The sequence below is a fragment of the Zingiber officinale genome, chromosome 6B (genome assembly GCF_018446385.1).
Source record: "Zingiber officinale cultivar Zhangliang chromosome 6B, Zo_v1.1, whole genome shotgun sequence".
NCBI lineage: Eukaryota > Viridiplantae > Streptophyta > Magnoliopsida > Zingiberales > Zingiberaceae > Zingiber > Zingiber officinale.
Window position 1 is genome coordinate 102,980,650 of NC_055996.1, and position 27,636 is coordinate 103,008,285.

The following is a 27,636-nucleotide window of genomic DNA, read 5'->3' on the forward strand; positions in this document are numbered from 1 at the left end:
AATATATGTTTTGAATACAAAAAATAGTTCCATTAAAAAAAACAAAGTGTAGCAAATCAAGCCGTGAAACAGTGTTCGAGACGGAGGACATTTTGGTACAATGAACTGGAAGAGATGCAAATCAGGCATTTCTGAATATGAGGGCCTGAACTCAAAATTCTTGGCTAGGTATTTGTGGGAAGAATATCATTGCATGAACACCAATCACAATAATTAACAGGATTTCTGTAGATCTAAAGTTAACATCAATGTCGGCCAGTGGATAAATACCCTCTTCGACTGCCACCAATATCGGGTATTAGGGCTATTGACAACATACATTAACTAATGAAACAATTATTATACACCAGCAATAACTCTCTCCTATTGAATCTAATTGTATTTTCTGCAGCCCAACATTAGCAGCAAAAAAACTTGAGGTTTACCTCATCATATGGCTTGTGACAGTATAAGTGATATCTTTCACAGTTGGAATTTCCAGCAATCCTTGCAGATTGGCTGGCCTCTCCCACACACGATCATAGGAGCTTCCCAGCGGTGAGACACGAAACCGCCTTTTAATTCCCAATCCAAACCGAGTTGCCACTTGATAGTTAATCAGAATCTGTGTCTATTGACAGATACAACCGACGCCTAACCGCTCGTTGCTGGCCAGGAGAAGAATCAGGTCTTTGAGTTCTTGGTGATGGTTTATTGCTTTCGCTGCGGTTTATGCTTAGTAGCAATGAGGCTGTATGTACAGAATAAGCAGCAAAGAGAGAATGAGAAGCAAAAACATCGAAGATAATCAGGAATGAATTAGAATTGTTGTCCTGTTAGTAAGCATAAAACAAAGAAAGTAGGTATTGTCTACGTAATGAAGGCATGCAAGGCAAAGCTAAAGACCAAGTGACTTCATAGAACACAAATCAGAGTGCATATAACATTATAGATGCCAATGATATTTCACAAAACATGATAATCAATCTGACCTCGTAGTTATTTGAAAATAGGAAACTGCAAAATCGTAAAAATAAGAACCAGATGCAATAAGCATTTTGCATGAAGTAATAAAACATTATGTTACTTAAAACCACAATGCTCAATGCAATATACATATGGTTAAGATAACCTGCTAATAGCATCAGCTCGTGATGAGTGACGTGTGTATGCTAAAGTATGTAGAAATGTGCTTATTGTTTGATCCATATGCAGTAGCTTGAACCGAACGGAGCTTGAAGCATGTCTTATTAGCCTGTAGAAATTGTCATGAGGAAAGAGCAGTTCACACAGCTTTCTAGCAGGTGGTAACCACCCATTGGCCAGGTACTCACTTTGAGGCTTAGAAATGGGAAGCCAAGGAAATGTGGAAAGGAACTCTCAGAAGAGAGAGCTTGACGAGTGTAGCAACAACCAAGAGATCAGACCTCACCTTTTGAGGCTTAGAAATGGGAAGCCAAGGAAATGTGGAAAGGAACTCTCAGAAGAGAGAGCTTGACGAGTGTAGCAACAACCAAGAGATCAGACCTCACCTTGGCCAACCAAAATCTCAGCTTGGCGCTGAAATGACACTAAAATACCACCTTAACCCAACTATAACGCATGCCTGACCAATTCCATTTCAGGCAAGTTGTATTTAACTGAACTGAATCACCCAAGCTTCAGCTAAACTCCCATCAGTTTGGACGAATTGGATTCCAACTTCATTGATCAAACTCCAATCACCACGAGGCTTTTATAGTTAATTCTTTGGATTCAAAATCTCTGCTAAGGTCTGAAATTCTAGCAGATCCCTTACCAGTTGTGATTTTTCCGATAACTTGTATGTACATATATCATCATCAAAAGAAATTAAAACTTTTCCTTGCTTTCACAGTATGCTGCAAAAAGTAGTGAAATCAAAATACTAAACTAACCATCCTTTAAAGCTTTTGATGTTTAAGTTCGCATGCATAATAGGACAACTAATTGCTATATCTATATAGCAAAGTAGTGCACTTGTATTGGTGATGCTAAGCTACTGATGATCGTGAATCATAATTAAGAGATGAGCACTAGTATTTCTGCTGACAAGGTACTTACCAGCATCACTTAGTACATCCATCTGAGTCTCCGTGGGTGGCTCCAGCTGCCTTGAAATGGATCCGTTCAAAGGGGCAGACTCACCATGACCACTGCCAGCAGCAAGTCTAAGAGATATCCAATCATCAGAGTTCATCCCATTTGGTAAGTCAGTTTGGTTGATCATGCCATCTTGAAGGGCTACACCAACTGGCTGGTTAGGAAGAAAAATTTGTAGAGAAGGGTCATCATCTGTAAATGCAAGGGGATCATCAACAAAGCTTTCTTGCATTGTAGCGCTGGCCTGACAATTTGAAAACTCTTGGACTTCGGAAGTTTCCTCGCCATCATGTGGTGTCAAACCAAAGCCATTGAGGGGTGGACAGTCAACAGTAGCTTGTGGATCAGCCAGGACATCTAGGACCTCTGTTCCGAAAAGTTGGAAATTTGAGGCCGGCGGAGGGCAAGTTTGCATTGGCCACATGGGCATGGGCATCACAAAATCATCAGTGTTATTAAACAACTCAAGGAATGACGTTCCACTTGTCTCTGGACAAGGGTTCTCAGAGTATCTTTCTGAAGCCTTGGGATGAGTTGGAAAAGCAACCATATCAATTTCAGATGGATGAACTCCATTTGTAGGTTCAGGAGAAATTAATGTGATGTTATCTTCATCCGAATCACTCAAGCAAATCACATCTGGTTCTTCTAATGGCGCTGGAGGTCTATCATCCATACTGTATGTTCCATCAAAAATAAAAGATTCAAAGTCGTGGCAATTGTTCAGTGACAAATTAAAAGGCCCTTCAAATTCTTGATTTACGCTTTGGTCCTCCCCTTCTCTATAGCTTCCAGTTGCACTGCTACTCATATTTATTATGTTCTGACTATTATTGTCAAGCCTAAGAATAGGACTCCGAGATGACGAAGCCCTAGTATCTTCAGGTCCTCCATTTGCATCTAATTTCATCCCTAAATTCAGAGTAAATCGGCTCGATGATGGACTTTTCTGCTTCACATGCCTTAGATCGCCAAAATCAGACTTTGCTTGTACATCCACATTATCTGAGAGGGTACCATCAGGCAAATGCCATCTGGAAAGATCTCGATATTCTACTTCACCCTTAACACGCCAAGAACCATCAGGCTTTACATCGATCTCAGTTACATCTTCTCCGCAATTTTGAAGCTGTTAGCACCACAAGAAAAGTGATACTGAATATTGAAATGACAAAATCAACATGAAAGTCAAATGGAATGGTAGCAAACCGAAGTTCCACATAAACCTACCATAGAAGTGATACGATTAAAATATGGATCAATAATAATGTTCTCGAGTGCATAGTTCTTTAGACATATTGGGCATTGCCACTACAAAAGAGAAATTCTTGATGAGTAAACAAGGAAAATAAAACAAATATTGAGGAAAGAAAAATTCCAAGAACAGCATAACCTTCCGAGATCTGCGGTTAAGCTCTACAAAAGCTTCTAGATCAAAACCTTTCATATGAGCACAAGGCTTGAACCTTCCTGCTACTCTAATCCGAGAACCAGTCATCTGAAGGTATATTAGGGAAAGATTTTGGTTAGCATCCACAGTGTGATCGATCATGAAGGAATAGAGGTCAACAACCAGGATAGCTAAATTCATTGACCCAAGGTTGATTTAATTCTTTAGCATAGAATTTTACACTATCACTTACTGGGCAACGGAGATTCACAGTTACAGAATCAGCTACAAGTTCTATATCACTATCACTGTCTGCATTTTCAGCCTCAGCTCCACCACCAACACAGCGCCGAACACGAGCAAGTGCTTCCTGAAATTGCTCACCATTTGCTTCCTTTGGAACCAGATTAAGAACCTGAAGATCAATGAGTTAGTTAAAATAAGTGTCACGCCGATTTCAACATTAATATCTACTAAAGGTTGAAACAGAAGATAATAGGAATGCAAGAATAAGTCTCAATGAAATATGTTTGATGGTTAGCTAGTATGACATGTAACACTTGGACAAGCTTTGCTGTATGGAAAATTATACAGACACCATATTTTCGCCTTATAAAAACATCTGGATGTAGACAATTTGTTAGGAGATATAACAAATCTGAAATAGAAATGAAAAAAAGAAAGAGAAATACAAGATGCTCCCACAATTTGGATGATGCTCAATATCAGTGTTATTAGCTACTGAACCAAAAAGCAAAGCCAATCTTTGGGGGTTATGTTTCTTCCAATGGATCATCTAGCTACTTAGTGCCAAGAACAATGAGGTAACACAAGGGCCATTATTACCAATGAACAATTTGAATCCAGTGAAGATGTAAGTTGCCAATTCAAGAAAATATAGTTACATTACTTGTTGAACTGTCCGCCTCTTGACAAGTCTGATTCCAAAGCAGAAAACACGAGCATCATTCCTTGATAAAACAATTTTGTTAACTCCTTCCATACTACATGTGCTAATCTGAAAAATAAAATCAGATACTAGTCACTAAAAAAAGGAGAAAATGGGATAGCTAAATGAATAAAAGTATCCTCAGAACTTGGAGATTTCTAGAAAAAATTAATTATACTTATTCTTTGTATAAATAGTTGTGTCAGTGTGAGGGAAGCAAGGAACTAACCACTGGACCATCATCACGGCCATTTATTCCCAATAACTGTGAGCCTGGTCTAGCAACCACTCTGACCGAAACACCTATTTCAAAGCAAGATAAGCATATATAAGTAATTGACAAAATATCCCGACAGTAAATGTCAATCTCGCTGAAATGATGCAATTTTGCCATGAACTGCAGAATACTATTTCTAATCCACTGTATATCTTCAAAGAATACTGAAGTACATCAGCCGATTCAATCTTTTGGGATGTGGTATGCATGAGACCAATCAGGTTAGTTGCTACTCGTGAGATATGTAAGTCCCGCATTCATGCAAGTCATTTGTAGGATTTATTAAGACAACTACAACAAACTGTGTCCTCCGACAGACTAGGATCACTAGAAAGATGTTACAGGGTCAGAGTTTTATGTATATTGAAATATCATTTTTAGGATATATTTGGTTTGACATTCTCTATGTATATAAACAACTGAGATGAGATAACAACAATACATGGGTGTGACATTACTAAAAAGAAAAATAAAAAATAATAGTATATGAGATCAATTAGGTAAAGTTCTAATATATAATCAAATAAGAAAAATAGATTGAGATGGTATGAACATACTTTAATTATACTAGTTAAAAATCAGAATAATACATATAAAATTATACAAATATATTATATTTTGAGTTCATGTCATATCAATTATACTGTTATTAGGATAATAATTATATAATATTAATGCTAAACGAAATTTATAATAATTACATTATTACAAAGCATTGTGCATAAATATCTTATACAATTTATGATACCATTTTCGTCATCTCCTATACAATATTTTTTTTTATTGGATATTGTAAGAGTTAATACTATGTAGGTGCTAATCTAAAGGTATGTTAATGTCCTATATGATGGTAAATTTTTGGCAAAAAAAAAAAGTTTTCAGGACGGGGAAATATAGTGAAGATCTTCACTAGAGTTAGGTGTTTTTCTTTTTCAATCCCTGTATCACCCTTTATATATGCCTTCTGTCCCTTCCCTCTCCTCAAGTCCTGTTTTAGCCTGACAGTGATTGAAATGCTTGATAAGTATTCCCTCACCATTGCTACCATTGCCAATAACAATAGCATCATACTCACCACCTTCCAACCCATGCTAACACATGACTATCTCCATGTTAATGACACACATCATCATTTGCAGCAGCCCCTGCTTCCTCTTTCCTTGCTCTTGTCATTCCATCCCTTAGATCCAGAGAAGTAACCCCACATTCCAGTACTGATGTCACCCATCACTCTAGTCTCTATGAGCCCCTGACCACCCTCTCCCTTCGCATTCCTGCCATCTTCTCTTATAACCCTAGCCCGCATCCCTGTAAATCTTTAAAACTAGTCTACCACAAGATCTACTTTGCATCCCTATCTTTTAAATCATAGTATAATGCAGTGCCCTGACCAAGAAGATTACCAAACCAATTTCTTCTTCCATATACAAATCACAATTTATGCATCTAGTTCATCTCAAGAGCTTCCTGATGAATGGAACATCCAATTTGGACCCGATCCAAAGAGCCCCATGCCAAGTCCAGGGCCCTCAGGTAGATGAGAAAACCTAGTTTTTCAAATGATAGATTGAAACAAAAATAATAAAAAATAATGAAATAATACAGTGCAGCGAGAAAAAAGAGGGAAAAGTGGCAGACTTAAAAAGTGTCTCTGCATTGAAAACAAAAATTCTTCAAAAGTATCAGAGAATGGGTATGTGGTGATTAAAAAATTCAGGTTTTTTGAAGCAGCATTGATGCCTTCCACTCCTCTTCTTTGACTCTCGTGGTCATACAACTAAACTCTTTAACTGTTAGTTTTCATCTTGCACTTGTCCTTTCATGTATTTTCTACATAATGTGAAATTAATTATTGATTGTCCATTCAGCATCTCTTTTCTCTTGAATTGGTGGTAGACCTTTACTTTGTCTCTCCTAATATCTCCCTCGTTCAGAGTAAATGACCAAAAACCAGTCTCCTATCATTTCTCCTCTCAGACTAAATGTGAAACCTAATCTCAGAGTAGATGTAAGTCAATCATCTCTTCTCTTTTCTTTTGTGCCTGGTTAAGCATAAAAATGTCCTCGGAGAAAATATTCTAAAATTTTTTATACTATGTAAAAAAAATCTATAGGAAAAGAAAGGCCTTTGAAAAAGATGGGCATTTTAATAATAGAACATTCTATTATTATTATTATTACTTCAATAAAGTACCCATATCAGGAGTAACTGGATAATGTGGAAGCGCAAAATAATGAAATGCTATAGTCCACTATAATACAAACGTTGAATATAAGGCTCCAACACATAAAACTTGTTAAATTATAAAGAAATACCCTACTAGTCTACTGAATCTAACCAGCCAGTGGCCAAGTAAACCCACATTTTTGCAATTTTGATGTAGGAAGCCACTTGGACTGCTCAAAATTCTGATTACAATGTTCAGATCAAATCCAATCGGTTCGGATAGGCTTTTAAATTTATGCCTACACTAACGCAATCACTGTGTCCGTTATTCAAACAATAGAGTTCAAGAGAATTCCCATTTACGAGCTTAGAAACCAAGGAACTAATAAATGAAAGAACATGAAGACCATGAAAAGGTCTAGGATAACATGATGAAGTTATCTCCTTCGACTTTGCTCAAGAATGTCATAGTGAATCCTTCCATCAACTTCAAAGTATGATTTACAAATATTAAGGCTCTATGGATAACGAAAAAAAGAGAAGTCATTTCAAAGTTTGAACAATGAGCAGGAAGCCAATTTAAACAAAGAGGAAAATTATTTTTTTGTTGCAAGATAACAAGAACCTGTGATGGAAAGCAATTGCAACTTTTACCACCAATTTTTTATTTTAATCACATGCAACTATAAATCTGAAATAGTATGCCCCATATTTCACTAATCATAGCCTTACGAATTTAAGACTTCAGAGAGAAAGTGAATCTTGCACCAAAAGCCATAACATTCCAACAATTTACTGGAAAAGTTTCAATTTTACAAAATTAGAAGTGTGGTTCCATACCATTGACATGCAACTCGGTAAGCTGGGGCCAATGCATTCTAAATGGAACCTTATCATTGAGTAGTAGAGACCAAACCTGCATAGAGGCTGTGCTGTTATAATAGAATAGAATCCAGTAATTAACTTCTCACAAAATAAAACAGTAAAACACGGCTAAAGTGAAAACTTGCGCTATGTATCATATGCAATAGCAGATGGCACCACGGTCAAGGGCTCATGAGCAAGATGAACAATAAAGGCAAAGTCAAGCACAAAGACGAATGATCAAGGTCCCAATCAGAAGCTGAAGAGTATAACAAGCATTGAAACCTTTCTCCTGCAGTACTCCTATTATTTCTTTTTCAAATAAACAGCATAGCAGATCTCTCTCCTCTCCTATTCCTTCTTCATTCTCCCAAGCAAACATAGCCTAGGTTTTCCCTTCTCCCATTCCTCCCCCTTCTTTCAAGCAAACATAGCCTAGGGTCTTCCTTTCCCCCATTCCTCCCCCTTCTTACTATCATCTCATTTTCTGGTCCAAGTAAATTACGACCTAAGAGATGAACAAATAAAATTTCACAGTTGTACAAAAGGAGAATAAATAAATAACAGTTGCAACTATGAGAAAGTCAATTGTATGCAAAGCAGAGTTACAGTTTAATTCATATTTATTTGCCGGCCATGCATGGTATGAGGAAAAGATCAAAAGTGTCCGGGATACAGTGTTTAAAATAATGTTTTACTCTGGTAAGGTCATGAATTACCCACCAGAGCACTGGTAGATGGACCATCATTTTTCACTAATTTGACTGTGAACTGCCTATACAAAGCAGTATATAGTCAATATACCACCATGCTCTAAATGGATAACTTGTATTGAGCAATAAACCACCTACTGCAATCAATATGCCTTATGCTTTGACAAAGACAACAACAGGAGGAAGTAGATGCAATACAAGGACCAATGGTGCAGCACCCAATCCATCAGAAAAACCAAGCTATCTAGGTCTCAAGTTGTTCCCTCAAAAGCAGCTGATGGAATGACCAGCAGTGAACAGTGAGAACAACAATAAAGAGTAACCTTGATAATGGTTTTTAAGGCGTAATTAGTTTAGATAATGTGTTAATGTAAATGAGTCATCAATGAAGTTTTAAGTAAAAACTGCATTATACTGGAGACTGTCTTGTCCCTGTCCCTCACAAGAGGCTTATGTATCCGACGACAAGAGAATTTTCTCTCTCTTCTATATGTTCAGCCTCTTCTTACATCCTGTACATACCACGTTGATGAGCAGCAAGTGACTGTACCAAGTACTTGTAACTACTCCGTGGTAGTTTTGATTTGATCAACCAAGTCAAGTTAGGTTCTATTACGTTTTGATGCCCTGTGTCTAAGTGTGCAGAAACTTAGGAGCATAGAAAGTCCAGGAAAAGACGCATCTAGCGAGAAAGACAACATGAGAAAGAGTCGATGGGTTCGGTGCGTCCGAGGGACGAGGCGCTGGGAAAGAGTACGTCGGCAAACGAGAAGGAAGTGCGCGGCGGTTCTGAGAGACGAGAAGCCGGAGCGGAAGGTTGCTCGAGAAGGTCGGAAGATGGGTTTGGATGAGCTCTCTTCCGGCCGAAATCACCCAAGCAAGCAAAATCGGAGCAAGAGCTCGGACCGAAAAGTCAACAGGGTGTTGACTCATGGTCCGAGCGCCCGAATCACCTAGGCGCCTCGCCTAGCAGGGGTTGTGTCGAACCGGTCTGGGTGCCTCGAACCCTGCCGAGCGTTCAGACAAGAAAGTTTATCTAAACGCGCGCTGTCGCGATCCGGTGCAATGGAGATAAAATTTTATCCCCTTCCAGGTGCCCCGATCAAGACTATATATAGTCTTGATCCCAGTAGTTGAAAAACAACACTTGTAAATAATTCCTTTGTCTGTTGTACTACTGTTTGAGCTGTCAACGCTGTAAGAGGCTAATCCGCCTGGAGGAGACTTTGATAGTGAATTCTAATTACCTTGGATTAGCAATCCTGATTGCAAACCAAGTAATTCCTTTTGTGCCTCTGTTTTTAGTTACTTCTTATTTCTTTTTATACAAGTGTCTATTTTAATAAAGTTGTAAAGTTCGAGAAAGGTTAGTTTTTATTTGCAAGGCTATTCAACCCCCCCCCCCGGCGCCCTCTCCAACCGACCAAGAGATCAACAATTGGTATCCGAGCAAGGACGCTTTAAGAGGACTAAACTCCGATCGAAGCACAAGAGATGGTCGGACCGAGCATCTACCCACCGAAGTTCGAGGGGGAATTCGCGAACTAGAAGAAAAAGATAGAGATATTCTTTAAGACAGATTTTGATTTATTACTAATTATGAAATTTGGTCTTGTAGCACCAGAGGGCAAAGAAGAATACCAATGGACGAAAAAGGAGCAAGCCGACTTTGTGGCAAATGGTAAAGTAGAGTTTCATTTGCTTAGCGTTTTACCACCTCAAGAAGTCAACCGGATCGAAGCCTATGAGTCAGCCAAGGAGCTTTGGGAGAAATTCCTAAAACTACACAAATGTACCTCGGAGGCAAAACTAGCGAGACGGGATATGCTTCGGAACGAGATCAACAACCTCAGATTAGAAAAAGGCGAAATCGATGCACACCTTTACTCAAGGATCAAGGAACTCATCACCGGACTCACGAATCTCTGAGAAAAGGTAACCAACCGAGATTCGCTAAGGTATGCGCTTAACGCTTTTCCTAGGACTTCTGAATGGGTATCCTTAGTAGATGCATATTACATCTCTAAGGATCTAGAGGTAAATACTTTAAAAGAGTTATTTTCTATATTTGAAGTTCATGAAACTAGATATGCAGATCTGAAGAAGGAACCCAAGCACAACATTAGCTTAAAGGCAAAAATAGATGAGAACCGGAATCCGAAACTTCTCTCGATGATGACGAAACGACGTTCATGGTAAGGCAATTTAAAAAGTTATTTAAAACTAATAAATTTAAAGTGCAAGATAAAAGAAGAAGAAGCAAGGTAAATGCTACCACTGTAATGGAAAAGGGCGCATGAAAGATAAATGCCCTAAATTAAAGAGCAAGGACAAGGGCAAGGACAAGAGCAAGGACAAAAGACCAGTCCAGACAAAGCATCGAAATCTAAAGGCAACGTGGGACGAAACGTCGTCCGAGTCAGAGATCGAAGCCATCGCCGGACTTGCGCTAGTGGCAAGCCACCAAGAAGACGACGGAGCAAGTTCATCGAAGATGAACATCGAGAGCATCGATGAAGGGGGAGGAACATCGAAAGAAAGCAGCTCTACAAGGGGGAGCATCAAATTCTGAGATCAACAAGGTAAGTTTGGTATAATCTCTACCTCCGAATAAATTGTTTGAATTTATAAAAATGTTGTCGAAAAGTTCTTACAAATTAGAAATTAAAAATATAAAATATAAAAAGGAAAATGATGAATTAAAACTAACCTTAGAGGATGCTGTCGATTAGAAGATTTCGACAAGATAAAAGTTGAAAATGAAAAGTTGAAAATAGAAATAGAAAATTTAAAAAGTTTTGCATGCTCACATGTTCAACTAGCTCGATATTACTCAGGATTTGATTGGTATTATAGATACTATAAGAACCAAATCAGAAAACTATCACCAAAACATATTCCGAAAAAAAATTCTTATTTATCCGATAGGAAGGAATCTATTTTGTATTCCAAAATCATGCTTGGATTGAATTTGTATGCATGTATTACATTTGATTTGATATTTTTATTGCTTAGAAATAATTATTTGATTTAATAATTTCTATTTGAAACAATTTTGATCCTAATTTTTCCGAGAAAGAGGAATTCAATACTCATATGTAAAAATAATTCTAAATAAAACATATGATTTTAAAAAAATCATTGAAAAATAAAACGGACAAAAATTTCAAAAAAAAAATTCTTGAACAGAAAACATAATAATCTTTCACAGAAAAATAAAGTTTGAAACAATAACTCTGCAAAATAATTTTAAATGGAAAAATATGATTTTTGTCAAACAATTCATAAAAAATATTTTAATGGTCAGAAAAATTTGAAATTTTTCGCAGAACTAATTGTTGCAAAATTTATTTTTCTGTAGTGAGGTAATATTTAAATATGTTTTAAAATATTAAAATTATTATTATTATTATTATTATTATTATTATTAATCTTACATTTAAAAAAATAATTTTTACCTCTTTTATTCAATTTTTAATTTTAAAATTTATAATTTTTTTTAATAAATAAAATTAAAAAATTAAAAATTAAAAAAACATAAACTAGTCGGGTGGGCCAGGGCTAGCCCACCCCACCCCACTTGAACACGTTCAATGAAGGGGTGTTATAACATCCCTTCACAACCCTTTTAACATCAAAGGGGTGTTATAACACTCCTTTAATAGAGCATTGTGGATGCTCTAAGCATTTTTTTGGAAAAATATGGCTTTATATAAAAAAGAATTTATTTATGCTTAAAATGATATAAATTTATAAATTGGAAAATCCAGATTATCGAAACTCAAACTTCCTTATCTTTATTTAGTTAGTTTTTTTTTAACCCTTACTCTATTTTAGGTTGATTTCAAAGTTATATTCTTACTCTACTCCCATTTTTAATGTGATCAAAGGGGGAGAACTAGATGTTAAGTCTAGGGGGAGGGTATATTTTTTTGATTTTTGCACTATATTTCTTATATGCAAAATATTTACTTGCCATTTTTATTATTATTTGTTTTTTTGTTTACCCTAACTTAACTTTGGGTTGCTCGCATCAAAAAGAGGGAGATTGTAAGTACTTCGTGATAGTTTTGATGTGTTCAATCAAGTCAAGTTAGGTCCTGTTATGTTTTGATGCCCTGTGTCTAAGTGTGTAGGAACTTAGGAGCACAGGAAGTCGAGCAAAAGACGCAGCTAGCAAGAAGGACGACATGGAAGAGAGTCAACGGGCTCAATGTGTCCGAGGGGCGAGGCGCTGCGGAAGAGTACGCTGACGGACAAGAAGGAAGCGTGCAGCAATTCCAAGGGACGAGAAGCCGGAGCAAAAGGTTACTCGAGAAGGCCGGAAGATGAGTTCGGGTGAACCCTATTCCGGATGACCGAAATCACCCAGCGAGTGGAACTGGAGCAAGAGCACGAACCAAAAAGTCAATAGGATGTTGATTCGTTGTCCGGGCGCCTAGATCACCTAGGCACCTCGCCCAACGAGGGTTGTCATCCCGGTCCGGGCGCCCAAAACCCTTCCAAGCGCCCGACCAGAAAGTTTATCCAAACGTGCACTGTCACGATCTGGTGCGATGGGGATAAAATTTTATCCCCTTTCAGGTGCTTGGAACCCTTCCAGGTGCCTGAAACCCTTCCAGGCGCCTATAAATACAGTCCTGATCCCGGTAGTTGAAAAATAACACTTATAAGCAATTTCTTTGTTTGTTCTACTACTGTTTGAGTTGTTAACGTTGTAAGAGACTTCTCCGCCTGACGGAGACTTTGATAGTGAGCTCTAATTGTCTTGGATTAGCAATCCTCTGATTGCAAACCAAGTAATTCCTTTTGCGCCTCTGTCTTTAGTTACTTATTTCTTTTTATGCAAGTGTCTGTTTTAATAAAACTGTAAAATTCGAGAAATGTTAGTTTTTATTTGCAGGGCTATTCACCCTCCACCCCCCCCTTTCCCCCAGATGGCCTCCAAGGGACTAACAGTACTATTGGAGTAAAAGGTGATATCGCTCACCCCAAAAGGCCCACTATCATCGGCCCCACGACAAGAAGTAAATCACGAGGATATTTTATCCTAGCATAACCCTTTGTATGAGGGAGGTCAAACGCCCAATGAGGTATTTTGCACCTGCTAAGAATTGATCTCGAGATTTATTGAAATGAACACCTATGCAGGTACTAACTGCGCCAACCAACTCGTGGGGACAATTGTACCAAGTATTAGAACAGTATGGTAATGGACCAGAATTTAGATGTCAATAGAAGTCTAATTCAGCATTAGTGTTATTTGATAGTCTAAATTGCATTTGAAAATTAAATTCTTACTATGAGTTATAGACCAAAAAAGAGAATTAAAGCAATAATATACATACTTGCATACCAAGAACAATAAGATGGCCACATGACAATTATAATATTTTGTCAGTAGTTTTAGAAAATTAGCCGACCCCACCTAATCGGATAAGGCTTGGTTGTGGTTGTTGTTGTTACTGTTATTAGTAGCTTTAGAAAATACGAATGAACCACATGGCAACATCTACCATATAATTTGTAGCAAAAGAAAACAAGAGAATCATAATAAACCTGAAGACTGTAATCATGTCTTTGTAAAAAATCCTTATCTGATCTTGACAACTGAAATGTCTTCTCTGCATTCTGCACTGTATTGGTGCTGGAAAGACAAGCATAGACGGCACAACTTAAGGATGCAGGAAAAAAAATATATTCGAGCACAAAACAAATAACCAATATATCAAAGAATTTTAAAAAACTTCACAATTCACTTTAAAAGAACTTATGCAATGCTCCACTGGATTGAATATACAGCTGCATATTGCTTAATCTTCAATTGGTTCTCATACCTAGTTGAATGTCACATAGGGTCATTAGGTTAAGTAGACAAGCTATCTTGTTTATCTTTAATTTAATCATTATTATATGTATATGTTAATTACCACATTGGTATATATTAGTTAACATATTATCGGTATATATTAATTACTATATATCTGTCAATTAGATTAGTTGTCAATTAATTTAATTATAGTTTCCTAAATAGATCCTTAGTTCTATATAAATATGTCTCATTCTTCAAAAAAATTTATGAATTCTTTTTATCTTAAGTTACATGGTATCAGAACCTTAGTGATGATAAATTAGGGCTAATCTCCAACGGTTCTCTCCCTCAACCTCTAGGATCCCTCCAAGGCTTCCCCTTTGACGCCTTCCGCTCACTAGCCAAGACACAGCCCAACTTCGACACTTCTTCCTTCGCCAACACAAGGATCGACTTGTGGTGACATCTTCGATCCCTCCTCCCACGAGCCCTAGCCGCCGACGCTCCCCGTGTTCAGAGACAATTCCGTTGCTTCCTCCTCATCGACATTTTCGCCATGTACCTATGCGGCCGAGCCCTAGCTGCCAACGAGCACTAAACCCCTATAACTAGCAATGTACCGCGATTGTGCTGCCTATTCCACGATCGTGCTCATCTCTTATTGTGACAACCTCGACATTGCTTCTCGCCACAATAGTACGCGATCGCGTTGCCTATTCCACGATTGTGCTTGTCTCTTGGAACGACAACCTTAGCGTTGCTTCTTGCTGCAGCAATCGCACGCACTTCTGACCCCAGCAAAGTCATCACCTCTGCCACGGGGCATCTTCTTCTTCTTCTTCTTCTTATTATTATTATTGTCCACAACAAGTTTGTCCTGTTTGGCCACCATCGGCGTCAGACCTCAGATCTTCCCGACACACGCTAGAGATCCGTGCACCGTAGCTACAGAGGCTCCATCTCCTGTTGCTACTTTTTCTTCCCACCGCCATTGCATTTTGGTCGATCGTCCTTCTCCCGTGGGATAAAATCTTACAATTGAGAATAAATCTTCTATTGTGACGGATGTAGCGCCCGTGATCTCTAAGATCAATGACCATAAGTTAAATGGTTCGAATTATTTGGATTAGAGTAAGACTGTTCGTCTTTATCTACAAAGTATTGATAAAATTGGTCATTTGATTGATGATCCTCTAAAGATAATTTCAAATAGACATGGCTTAGAGAGGATGCTCGCTTGTTCCTTCAAATTCGGAATTGTATTGATAGTGAGGTAATTGGTTTGATCAATTGTTGTGAATTTATTAAAGAACTGATGGGCTATTTGGAATTTTTGTACTTTAGAAACGGGAATCTTTCCCCCATGTATGAGTTTTGCAAAGCCCTTTACCATGTAGAAAAACAAGATCAGCCTCTGATCAATTACTTTATAGCGTTTAAAGAGACATGAGGTACCTAATAGGTTGTTACCTTTTAGCCCTAATGGGAAGGTTCAACAAATCCAACGAGAACAAATGGTTGTCATGAGCTTCCTTGTTGGTCTATCTAAGACTTTGAGTCTCCTAAGTCATAAGTTCTCTCTGGTTTTGAAGTCTCCTCTCTACAAAATGTATCTAGTCGTATTCTCTATACAGAAAGTATTATACATGTTCCTCTTAGTGGTGTTTTGGTAAGTCACAATACTAATTATGTGGCTGGAGGATCAACTAGTCACAATGAAAACAAAGGAGGAGGTTCCCACGATTTTCAAACTCGAACACTAAATTCTGGTGGTATTGTGTGCAATTACTAGCATAAGTCAGGTCATACTGAGTGTAGAAAGTTTTAGCAAAAACACTTCGCCCATATTACATCCACTAATGATGTATCTGATAAATCGGTCATTATTTCTGCAGATGAATTTGTCAAGTTCTCAAAAATATTAGAAATCATTCAAGTCATCATCTCCCTCTGTCATTGCTATTGCTGATTCAGGTAAACAAAACGCATGTCTTCTTTTCTCATCCTCCAAATGGGCCATTGATTCTAGTGTCACATATCATATGACATGTAATTCTAATATCTTTTCTACTTTTCAATCCAAAGCTAACACTCATACTATTCGTGCTGGTTTTGATGTTGGTAATGATTGTAAATGTTAAAGACTTATTTGTGATCTAACGAGGTTGACTAAGTATGCAGGAAAATCCTAGTTGAGACTAGGCAAAGAAGTCCCGGTCAAGTAGACTAGACAAAGAAATCCTGATCGAGTAGACTTGGCAAAAGTCTTGGCAGATCAATAACATCAAGGAGAAATCCTAGGGTTCAAGGACACTAGGTGGGAAGCCTCGGGGTCGCGCACACATGGCGAAAATCTAGACGGGTCGAAGACGAACGTCTAGTGAGAAGTCCCGGAGGCCAAGATTGGATGCTGAGCAAAAGTCCAAACAGGTCTGGAGGATCAAATATTTGATAAAAAGATAAACTCTCCTGAGAGGAATGGGTGAGGACGCGTTCTCCGAGAGGGAACAGTAGGTGTTGATCTAATCTAGGGTTTCACGGGAAACCTAAAAAATCAAGAGTAGACAATCCAACGTGGATTGATTTCATTTGCACTATAATATTATATACATGTTATGCTAACTTTGTGATGCAAGATAATTCAGGCGCCTGGAAGGGATCTAGGCGCCTAGAACCGAGGCGCCTGGAAGGGATCCAAGCTCTTGGGATAGGATAAAGCCTCGAGTGATGAAATCTCATCCGATCAACGCTACGTCAGCCATTGAGGCACCAGGATGCAGATAAATTACGTCGAGATCGGATCGGATCAACGCTGAATATAGGTGCCTCAAAGGGGATCGAGGTGCCTGGATCAGGCTATATAGGCAGCGTCGATCAACAGCCTTCAATCATCACTTTCTACGTCCAAACGACTTCCGTGTTGCTCTAAAATTTTGCTACGACACCGAAATGTTGCCCTAACAACTATGCTCAAGCTTCCACTCTAAGAATGGTATAATTGTTTATTTACTTGTATTTTAAATTCAGTATCCTTTTGTAAACCTTCGTGCTATTAGTAAATTATCCAACAAAAATACTCAGCGAGTGCGGACCTTAGACTAACAGTCACCGGGCTCCGGGCTGTGAACCAAGTAAAAAGAAATCTCTCATGTTTCCAAAAAAGTGAAAAAGCGATGCGCGTTATTATTCACCCTCCCCCTCCCCTCTACCGATTCTTTCGATCCTACACATACTGTTACTTTAGTTGATGGGTCTCCATGTTATATTCGTGGGTTTGGCAATATCAATCCTATCTCTTTGCTTCCTCTATCCTCTGTCTTACATTTACTTAAGTTGCATCTCATTTTTTTTCCTAATCATTGCTTATTTCAAGATATTTTGACGAAGAAAATTGTTGGCAAAGGACATGAGTCTAGAAACCTCTACATTCTTGACACAAAGCTCCCAAATTCTTTTGCTTGCTCGAGTGTTACTTCTCCTTTCAAGACTCATTGTAGGTTGGGACATCCATCTTTATCTTTGCTCAAAAAGCTTTGTCCACAATATGGTAAGGTGTCTTTATTCGATTGCGAATCATGTCAATTTGCAAAACATCACCGTCTTAGTTCAAGTCCTAGAGTAAATAAACGTGCACTATTCCTTTTAAATTAGTTCATTCTGATATTTGGAGTCCTTGTCCTGTTTTATCTAAACATGGTTTTAGGCATTGTTACTTTTGTTGATGATAATTCTTATGTTTATCTGGTTATATTTAATGAAAAATCGTTATAAGTTATTTCCTCTGTTCTGTGTCTTTTGTGTTAAGATTAAAACTCAATACAAAATGTTCACCCATACTTTGCGAAGTGATAATGCTAAGGAGTATATGTCTAGTTTATTCCAATCGGATATGGGTCAGAATGACATGTTTCATGAAATCTCTTATGTTGACACTCCATCCCAAAATGTAGCTGAACATAAAAATAAGCATCTTCTTGAAACTACATGACTCTTTTATTTCAAATGAATGTTCCTAAAGCTTTTGAGGCTAATGCAGTTTCTACAACATATTTTCTCATTAATCATATGTCATCCTTTGTCCTTCGTGATGAGATCCCTTACAAAATTCTTTTTCCCAATAAGTCATTTCCTATTAACCTTAGGATATTTGGTAGCACTTGTTTTGTTTGGGATGTTCATTCACATGTCACTAAATTAAGTCCCAAGTATTTGAAGTGTATCTTCCTTGGTTATTCTTGTCTCCAGAAAGGTTACAGGTGTTATTGTTCAAATATCTTATCCCAATTGATGTTAACTTCATGGAATGCACACCTTATTTCTCGTTCTCACTTATTCCAACTCATTAAAGGGAGGATGACAATTTGTTGGTGTATTATATCACACCCTCCGCACCTATTCTAGAACCGACTCCAGCGAAACCTCCTATTATTTAAGTCTACTCCAGGCATCACCCTCTAGATTCATATCCTGCACCTACTACTTTGTCATCATATCCAGTCCTAAGCGATGATCTTCCTATTGCGTTACGCAAAGGTAAACACTAATGTACTTATCCTACTTCTTCTTTTATTTCTTATAACGGCTTGTCGTCTTCCTCTTGTTATTTTATTGCTTCACTTGACTCTATCTCTATTCCTAAGACTGTAAGTGAAGTCATATCTCATCCTAGTTAGAAAGATGCAATGATAGAGGAGATGAATGCTTTAGAAGATAATGACACTTGGGACTTGATCGATCTACCTTCAAGGAGACCGAGCTATTGGATGCAAATTATTATTCACAATTAAAGTCAATTCAGATGGGTCAGTTGCTAGATTAAAAGTTCGTCTTGTCATTAAAGGTTATGCTCAAATCTATAGGATGAATTATTCGGACACTTTTTCTCCTGTTGCAAAGTTGACATCTGTTTTTTTCAATGGTCGCTACTCATCATTGGTCTTTACATCAACTTGATATTAAGAATGTTTTTCTTCATCGTGATCTTCAAGAGGTGTATATGAAGTACACTCCTAGTTTTGTTGCTCAAGGAGTCAGGGCAAGTTTATCGTCTTTGAAAATCTTTGTATGATTTGAAACAGCGTCCTCGTGCTTGGTTGATTGTTGAAAAATTTTGTATGATAAAAAACAAATCTGATCATTCTATGTTCTATAAGCAGTCAGGAGTTGGTATCATTATATTAGCTGTATATGTGAATGATATTACTTAAGTGATACCATGTTTATCGGATGCAAATTGGGCAGGTTCTAAAATGGATAGACGATCTACTTCCGGTTATTGTATCTTTGTTGGAGGAAATTTAGTCTCATGGAAGACTAAGAAGCAAAACGTTGTGTCATAATCAGAATCAGAATATAGGGCTATGACACAGTTTGTGTATGAAATAATGTAGATATATTAACTCTTAATTGAAATAGAACTTAAAATTTTAGTACCAGCTAAACTGTGGTGTGATAACCAAGTTGCTCTTCATATTGCATCAAATCATGTGTTTCATGAGCGAACTAAGTACATTGAAATTAATTATCATTTTGTTCATGAGAAAATTCAACAAAACTTGATTTCTACCGGATATGTGAAGATCGGAGAACTCATGGGCATCTTCACAAAAGCTTTAAATGAGGTTTGGGTTGATTATCTTTGTAACAAGTATGGTATGATTAATATCCATATTCCAACTTGAGAGGGTGTATTATCTATATATATATTAATTACCATATATGTATATATTAGTTACCATATTATCAGTATATATTAGTTAATATATATCTGTCAATTAAGTTAATTATCAATTAGCCTAATTATAATTTCCTAAAAATAAATCCCTAGTTTGTACATAAATATGTCTCACTCTAAGTTTATGGATTCTTTTTATGTCAAGTTACAATCATAATAAAAAGAACCAATAAATGAAATGGGAAGATATCCCTTGGTGAAAAAGATGTGATGATAAAAAGATATTACAATTTGGAAAGTGACATATACTTCAATACGGCTTGATGTGAAGACTTCAGATCTATATCAATAGAGAAGATCTAGATTCCCTTTCAATAAATTGTATGGAAATTAATATATCACAATCCAGCCACATACAAAGAGCAAATAATAATATTACTCTAATGAGGCAATTATTGATACTTGTGCTTCCTAAAGAAGATTATCCAATTTCAAGGCCAATTTTAGAAGTTTTTGCATAAGCACTACATATTTTGTGGCTTATGTTGGTGTAAGTGCTAAAAATTCTGATATTATTTATTATTCATTATGAAATGAGAGAAATCTATTATTTAATGGATTATCTCTCAATTAGTTAAATTATATTTTTAAAATAATGATAAAATTATCTAATAGAAAGGAGTGGTTACACAAATGTCCGTATATAACCCCCCAGAAAGATATGCACTATGGAGTTTTATTACTATTGCCTGCATACGGATTTTAAAACCTCACTCTACATAAAATTCTATCAAGAATTTAGTATAGTAGCGGTAGAATGATTGATTTAAAATATAAAAAATATATTCAGGAATGAAGTGCCCAGTCCATCATGCACTGACGCACGTGCGTTTATGTGACTAAGATTGGAGTCTAGATCACACTGAGCCACAGTGATGCTGTATTCATTGTACATGACAAATTGTGCAGTACCAATCAAGACAAACTCCACCGATAAGAAAGAACAAGATCAACAGAGAGGCATGGCTCACTTACTTTCAACTTTCAACTTGGGCTGAAATTAACCATCAACCCCACTTACATATACATATATTTTATGCCTTCTCATCGATTCACGCAATTATCAACTCTCAAATACTATTACTCTCTTATATCATCTTGAAAAATTGAACTATGGATACTATGGTACCCTAAGTCCCAAGCCAACAAAAAAACACAGCTTCGACATGTGACAGAATAAAAGAACCAATTTTTGCTAAAATTCTTGGAGATGGATGAGACCATTACATTAAGCTACAAAATGCACGCCTTGCGCAGGAAGTTTAACTGGGACCTAGCAAGATGAATGCAAGAGGAAAAACCTAAGAGTTAATCAGTCAAATTCAAGAGGAATGCAGAGGAGTTTGGAAATGCTAAAACAATCTTTCAATAAAGGAGCATGTCTGACTGACATAAATACTATGCATAACTGCAGAACGGTGTCAGTCTGTTACAACTGCAACTACACAAAGTGTTCATGCCAGACATTACATTGTTTAGAATTTAAGATCAACTTTCTTCCTCCAAATTATAACCAAATCACAACATTCAAACTTAGGTAATGCAAGTAGACACAGTCAATTTAGGCTAATACAACCTTCCAGATGCTGAATAAGAACAGATATAAGATGTCTTAAGTTAAAAGCAAACAATTTTGCATATCACAACATCAGAATCCGGCACGACAATTCAACAAATCATGCATGAATATTGAAATCCAAGACAAGATGGTCGCTTACCAGTCATCTGCTAGGCCACTAGAAGACAACTTCACTGGAAACAAAACATGTTTCATTGTCATCCAGAATCTGCATTTCAGAAGACCTGCTATGTTGATCAACTTATCCTAGAAATAAAAGGTTGAGGTGGAAATATTGCAAGAGATTCAACTATAACAGATACCTTTCAGAACAAAGTAACTTTGTGCAAGCAGAAAAAAGGAGTTTCAAACTATAGCTAGGATGATGATGTCTCTATGCCTCAAAACAAACTTCAATTCAGATGTGCAAATAATAAAATAAAATTGAGCATGACAAGAATTATTTAATTACCTAACGTATCTACAATCTGTGAAAACATTAAGCAAACAAACATTCCAATGACGGGTGACTACTGATAATCCAACAATTACAAGTTAAAATGTTAGAGAATGAACATGGAATCTTGTTAGAGCATCCCATATATAAATTGTAGTAAGCTTTCCTCATTACTGGAAACGTGTTTATGAGCACTAGAAGGATCAGGAGGACATACGGGTCTGCTCGATTTATTCTGCATAGTTCACAATAGAAGTGAGATGGAACTTCAGGAGTACCATCCCCAGGTTTTTCAGGAATAATAACACAATCAATATGCTGCCAGGCTCGACATCGATTATCTTCGCACTGCAAAAAAAGGGGAAAAAATCAAAATCTGTAATAAGAAAGTGTGGCTAATATTAACAATAACTCAAGCAATTAACAAAAAAATCTTTGTGGATCAACATAGCTAGAAAGAAACTTTAACAGACAAAAGGAGAACCAGAATCATCTAACAAAGATGACTGTGCATCAGTCAAAAAACTGATTTGAAACTCAATGGTGTATGAATGGATAAGTACAAATTGAAATTCTTATAGTTGCAGAGTGTGCTATCACAAGCCCTAGTAATAATTATTTTGTTTTTTCTTTAAATGATTTTTTTCATCATTATCAATTTTATCGTCAAATTGTGCTTATGGCAACCATTTGAGATAGGTTACATGGATCTTATTGCTCTAATGAGCTCCAGCAAAGTTATAAAATTGTCATCATCACAATCATCAACATCATCATCAAATTGTTCTTGTCCCAACTATGAAAAAAATATAGACCAACTAAGTTACCATTTATTACACGATTGTTTTGGTCTTATGCCCCTGGCATCTTCACTTTAATAACTAAATTTCTCAAATTTTAAATTTATTAATCATCTTTAAACAAATTCATACCATCTCACAACCTATTCTTATCTCATTTATCATATATTTAACCAACACTTACTGCTCTCAAACACTTTTTTTTGTATATTTTATCCTTTTTAGTACCCCCACATCCATGCATTATCATATTTTCAACATTAATTTTTCTTGAACACACCTCATCCCACCATCCATAAAGTAAGTAGGATCATATTATGGTCGTATGATTTCCCCTTTTAGCATAAAGGGACACAATCATTTTCCATTCTTCAGCCTATTAATGATATCTTCATAGTCTCTCTTTCTTGTTAAAGAAAAAACGAAAGATATCTAAAAACCTTATAATAGTTTAACTTATCTTAAAATCATTAGATTCTAAATTCTTTTTCTGCAGTTCAAGCTTCAAATTATTTATACACACTCATCAATTAACACAATCTTGTCAATCAATAACCATCACCAAGAAGGTTTAGTTCAATATGTTTAGTGAACTCATGGTAAAAAGGTAAAATGAGAGACTTAAAATTGACCTTTGGAGTAAACCTAGGGTTATATGAAAATCTTTTATCATATGCCTAGTAAGACTAGCATAGTTACTACATTATCATACAAATCAGTTAGCACTAATATATGATTACTTGATAGTCTTTTCTTTTCTAAAACGTATTACAATAATTGTTTAGGGATTCTATCATAAGTTTTTATTAGTTAATAAAGCACTTATACAAATCTTTATTTTCTTCTCTATGTTTTTCATATGTTATTAAATAAATAGCATCTGTAATCAATATTTCGGACATGTAATCAAATTGATTCTCTGAAATTTTTATCTTATTTCTTATTATCCTCTCAATCACTCCTCAGAATTTCATGGTATGATTTATAAACTTGATACCTCTACAATTTGATTCTTTTGTCACCATCTTAGTTCTCGAAACATTAAGTTTCTTATACAAAGAGTAATTAGAGCATTAAAGTCTCGTGAGAAAAAAAATCCCTATAATTCTATATTATGGTTTAGAGACTAGGTAGATTAGAAAATTCTAGGAAAGATTCACCTCCTCTGGAGTTTTAATTTCTTGAATACTTTTCTGTTGTCTCAAAATTTTAATTTTCTTATACAAAGATAAATAAGAGGATTAATTTCTATACTATGGTTTAGAAATTTGGTTGATTAAAAAATTCTAGGAAAGATTCACCTCCCCTAAAGTTTTACATTTTAGAAAAAGTAGCAAACAAGAGTTTTAAAGCACGCTCCTCAAACCAGTTGGTCAAATTTCTACATATTTCATTCTTATGAGTTTAAAATAAAAGGTAATTTATCGAGTACCTAAGTTTTCCAAATACCTCAATCACACACCCTACATTTAAATTACCAACTCATTTACCTCTTTTCCAAAATACCCATTGCCTCTGTCATTTGCCTTTACCTTTTTGCTGTTGTCTATTCACCAACTCGACCACGATTTCACGACCAAGTTGCAGCCGATGTGAAATCATGGTCAGGCTGCTTGACCAAGTTGGCCGCCATTTCATGGCCGCCTCTGCTGCTTGTTTGAGCGGCCACCAGTTAGACAAAAGGCGGAGGGAGGTAGACGGTGGAGGAGGGAAAGAGTATTTTTGCGATACGAGAACACGAGTTAGTGATTTTAAAACTAGGGTAAGTGATTTGGGTATTTGAAAAACTTAGGTGCATAGTTTAGTAAATTGTCGCAAAATAGAATACCAAACTTGGAAATAGAGACAACAAAATCCAAACATAATACTAATAAACATCTTGTGTTTATTATTATGTTCAACTTATTTGAAGTATCTTCTAAGATATAGTGTTCAAGAAGATTTTTTTACAGCATTTAAAAGTTAGGGAAGCAGCAGTACCTGAATCATTGATTCAGTAATTAATGATTTCCCACAGGGACAGCGGACTTTAATTTCTGGCTTGTATGAATCAAATTCTTCCTTAGGTTTTGCATGACTGAATTCAGAGCCACTGAGTTTTCTAGATGCTAAGTCTGTGGTCCCAGGAATTTGCATTTTTCTGTGTGAGGCATGCCAGAATACATTTCACTATAATGTAAAGGTGAAAGGTAAGAAACAACTGAAGCTATAATCACCTATATGTATCTTCAATTATTTTAACTACAACATCTGTACTCATATTTCTCCTCCCCCAAACTGGTTTCGGAACTGCACAGAAAGATTCAAATCCACTCTTGGTCAGTATGTATATCAAAGAAATAGTAAATGAATGGAGGCAAGTGCGTGCATATTAGTGCATAGGTAAATGGACATATTAGTGCATAGGTAAATGGACGACACACGGTTCAGCTTCAAGGTACCTTGAAATAAGATAGAGGAAAATCACAAGTGTCATCACTCAACATTGTATAAAGTGCAATTTTTATTTTTATAAAAAAAAATTTGAAGTATTTAAATTGACAAGTTGAAAGAAACAAATACATAAGATCTTGTTAGTCATCTTAACTCACTGAAGCACTTGAAGTTCCCAACACTACACAACAGTCAGGAAGCTGGCATTGAGCTTGGCTTCAATTAATGACTGGAAGCAAAAAATATTTATAATGTTTTAAAAAAACAAAGATGCCATCAAAAGAATGGAATTACTATATTACTGATTCCAACTTATCAGATGATGGACACTCCATATTTTGATTTTAGAATCTAAATAATACCCAGCTTAGATATAGAGGGAAAAAAACAAAAAACGCTATGAAAATAACCAGATGCAAATTGACATGATATAACCTAATTTAAAATTCATGTTGAGAAGATAAACTATCCTCTGGTTGCAAAATATGGTTTATCAATAAGGAAAATGAGGCAAACAAATGTAAAACTGAATATCAATTTATCAATGCCAACTAACTCAAAAAATTAAACAGAAATGAATTCAGTGAGACAAAAAGTTTAGCCAAACTGAGAGAGAGTGACAAACTACATTTCTTTTTCAACGAGGTCTACATACTAAAGTGCAGGCATGGGAAGTGATTCTAATGGTGCTTCCAAATGAAGTGATGAAAATAGCAAACAAAGTTAACCAAATTTAATACCCTGATTATCTCCAAGGAGAGCCAAAATTCTGTCCATTAGTTCCTGCATGATATAAGTAGATCAAAGATCAGGCAAAGCCATCTAGAGAAGCCAATAAAAGTGAACGACAAAAAGATTGCAACTTAGATAACAACTTAAAATTCAAATGCAGAATGGCTGATCATAGAAGAAAAACTATTTTATGTGAACCATTTGAATATGAGATGTTCAAAAATAAGTATGTTGTACAATTTTAATGAGAAATTGATGAAGAATCACGACCAATTTATGTCCTCCAATACGGCTATGTTCCCCTTCGAGCTGTGACAAGAAGAAAACGAGGCTACTAGCCTCTCTTTTAGGTCTTGAAGAAGGACGATGGAGACTACCAATAAGGAAGATGACCCACCCATGGCCTCTTGACACCATTGCGCTCTATTCGGAGTCCAGACGAGGCGAGAATCATCTTTCTAGTGGTTGACACGACAGCCGTACCTGTGGCATAGGCATGTTACACTCTGTCTTTGACAGAGCAAAGAGGCCCTTCTAAAATACACACCTTCTTAGGCACAGTCATGCCCAAAGGCATGGTTGTGTTACGACATTATGGTTCACACAAACTAGGTCACCAAAACTCTAGATTTGGTATTTTAAGTTTTTCTTTTATTTGTTTTAAATTTTTAGGATTAGTTTTCTTTTTTAAAAGTTAGTTTAGATTTTATCTTTTTTTTAGGATTAGTTTTCTTTTATTTTTTCTTTTTTCTGTTGCAACTTTTTCTTATTTCTTAAGCTATTTAAACAAGGGTTAAAGCTCTTGCAAAAATATGTCGAGTTTGATTTTAATTTGAATAAAAATTATTTCCTTTTAAACCTAGTGGTGGTTCCTCTTCGTTGGCGAATCCCCCTCTTCCTACGTTTTCTCTACAACATCTATTCAAATGTTGCACCTGAAGATTTCTTCCCTATGTCAGTTGGTATCAGAGTCTTAGATCCCATCAATGGTTGTCGTGGTCATGATCAAGGTTGTAATAGGCAAGTTCCAACAGAAGAAGCATCACATCGTGATCATAGCACCAAAGACGAAATACTTGAAGATCTATAGAGACAAGTTACGGAGTTATCCTAGCGTCTAGCGATGCAAGATCTTGAAGATCGTGAGGTACGTCATTCAGGTCGTGACGGGCAAGTTCCGACTAGGAAGTCTCACAATGTGATCATAGTGTTCAAGATCTTAAAGGTCATAAGTTTTTTAATTTTAATTTGGATAAAACTTTTCTTGAGAAAGATCTGGACGACAAGATCAAAATAATCGGTGATCCAATTTTCAATAAAGACGAGACCAAGTCAACTAGCAAGTCAGTATATAACGAGGTACTTCATGGTGATGATTGTGAGATTTTAGTCATTCATGAGATTCCAGTTGGCAGATTATCTAAGGATGCAATGCATGTTCCATCATAAGTATAGCAACCGCCCATAAATTTGGCCAAGTTAATGTCATAGGATCTTCTTCCCATTCTACCATTTGAGATGACTTTTGATTTACCAGCACTCGAGGACTTTTGATCTTGCAGATACTACGCTTGAACTAGAGGGCCAGAGCTATTTTAACACAGGCATCTAATGTAGGAGCATCCACAACACGACTAATTTATGTCCTCC

General features: G+C 36.5%; 1 protein-coding gene across 1 annotated transcript; it reads right to left on the minus strand.

Moving 5' to 3' along the window:
- Nucleotides 1-189: 189 nt before the first annotated feature.
- Nucleotides 190-26,115, minus strand: LOC121988570 (E3 SUMO-protein ligase SIZ1-like). Its single transcript, XM_042542061.1, has 14 exons — nucleotides 25,995-26,115; nucleotides 25,038-25,110; nucleotides 24,802-24,961; nucleotides 22,239-22,369; nucleotides 21,725-21,793; nucleotides 14,020-14,107; nucleotides 7,724-7,799; nucleotides 4,669-4,742; nucleotides 4,401-4,508; nucleotides 3,744-3,905; nucleotides 3,494-3,598; nucleotides 3,331-3,411; nucleotides 2,062-3,229; nucleotides 190-730 (listed from the first exon to the last, which is right to left on the minus strand). The coding sequence occupies exons 1-14, from the start codon at nucleotides 26,041-26,043 to the stop codon at nucleotides 594-596; spliced, it is 2,481 nt and encodes an 826-aa protein (XP_042397995.1). The 5' UTR covers nucleotides 26,044-26,115; the 3' UTR covers nucleotides 190-593.
- Nucleotides 26,116-27,636: the final 1,521 nt, after the last annotated feature.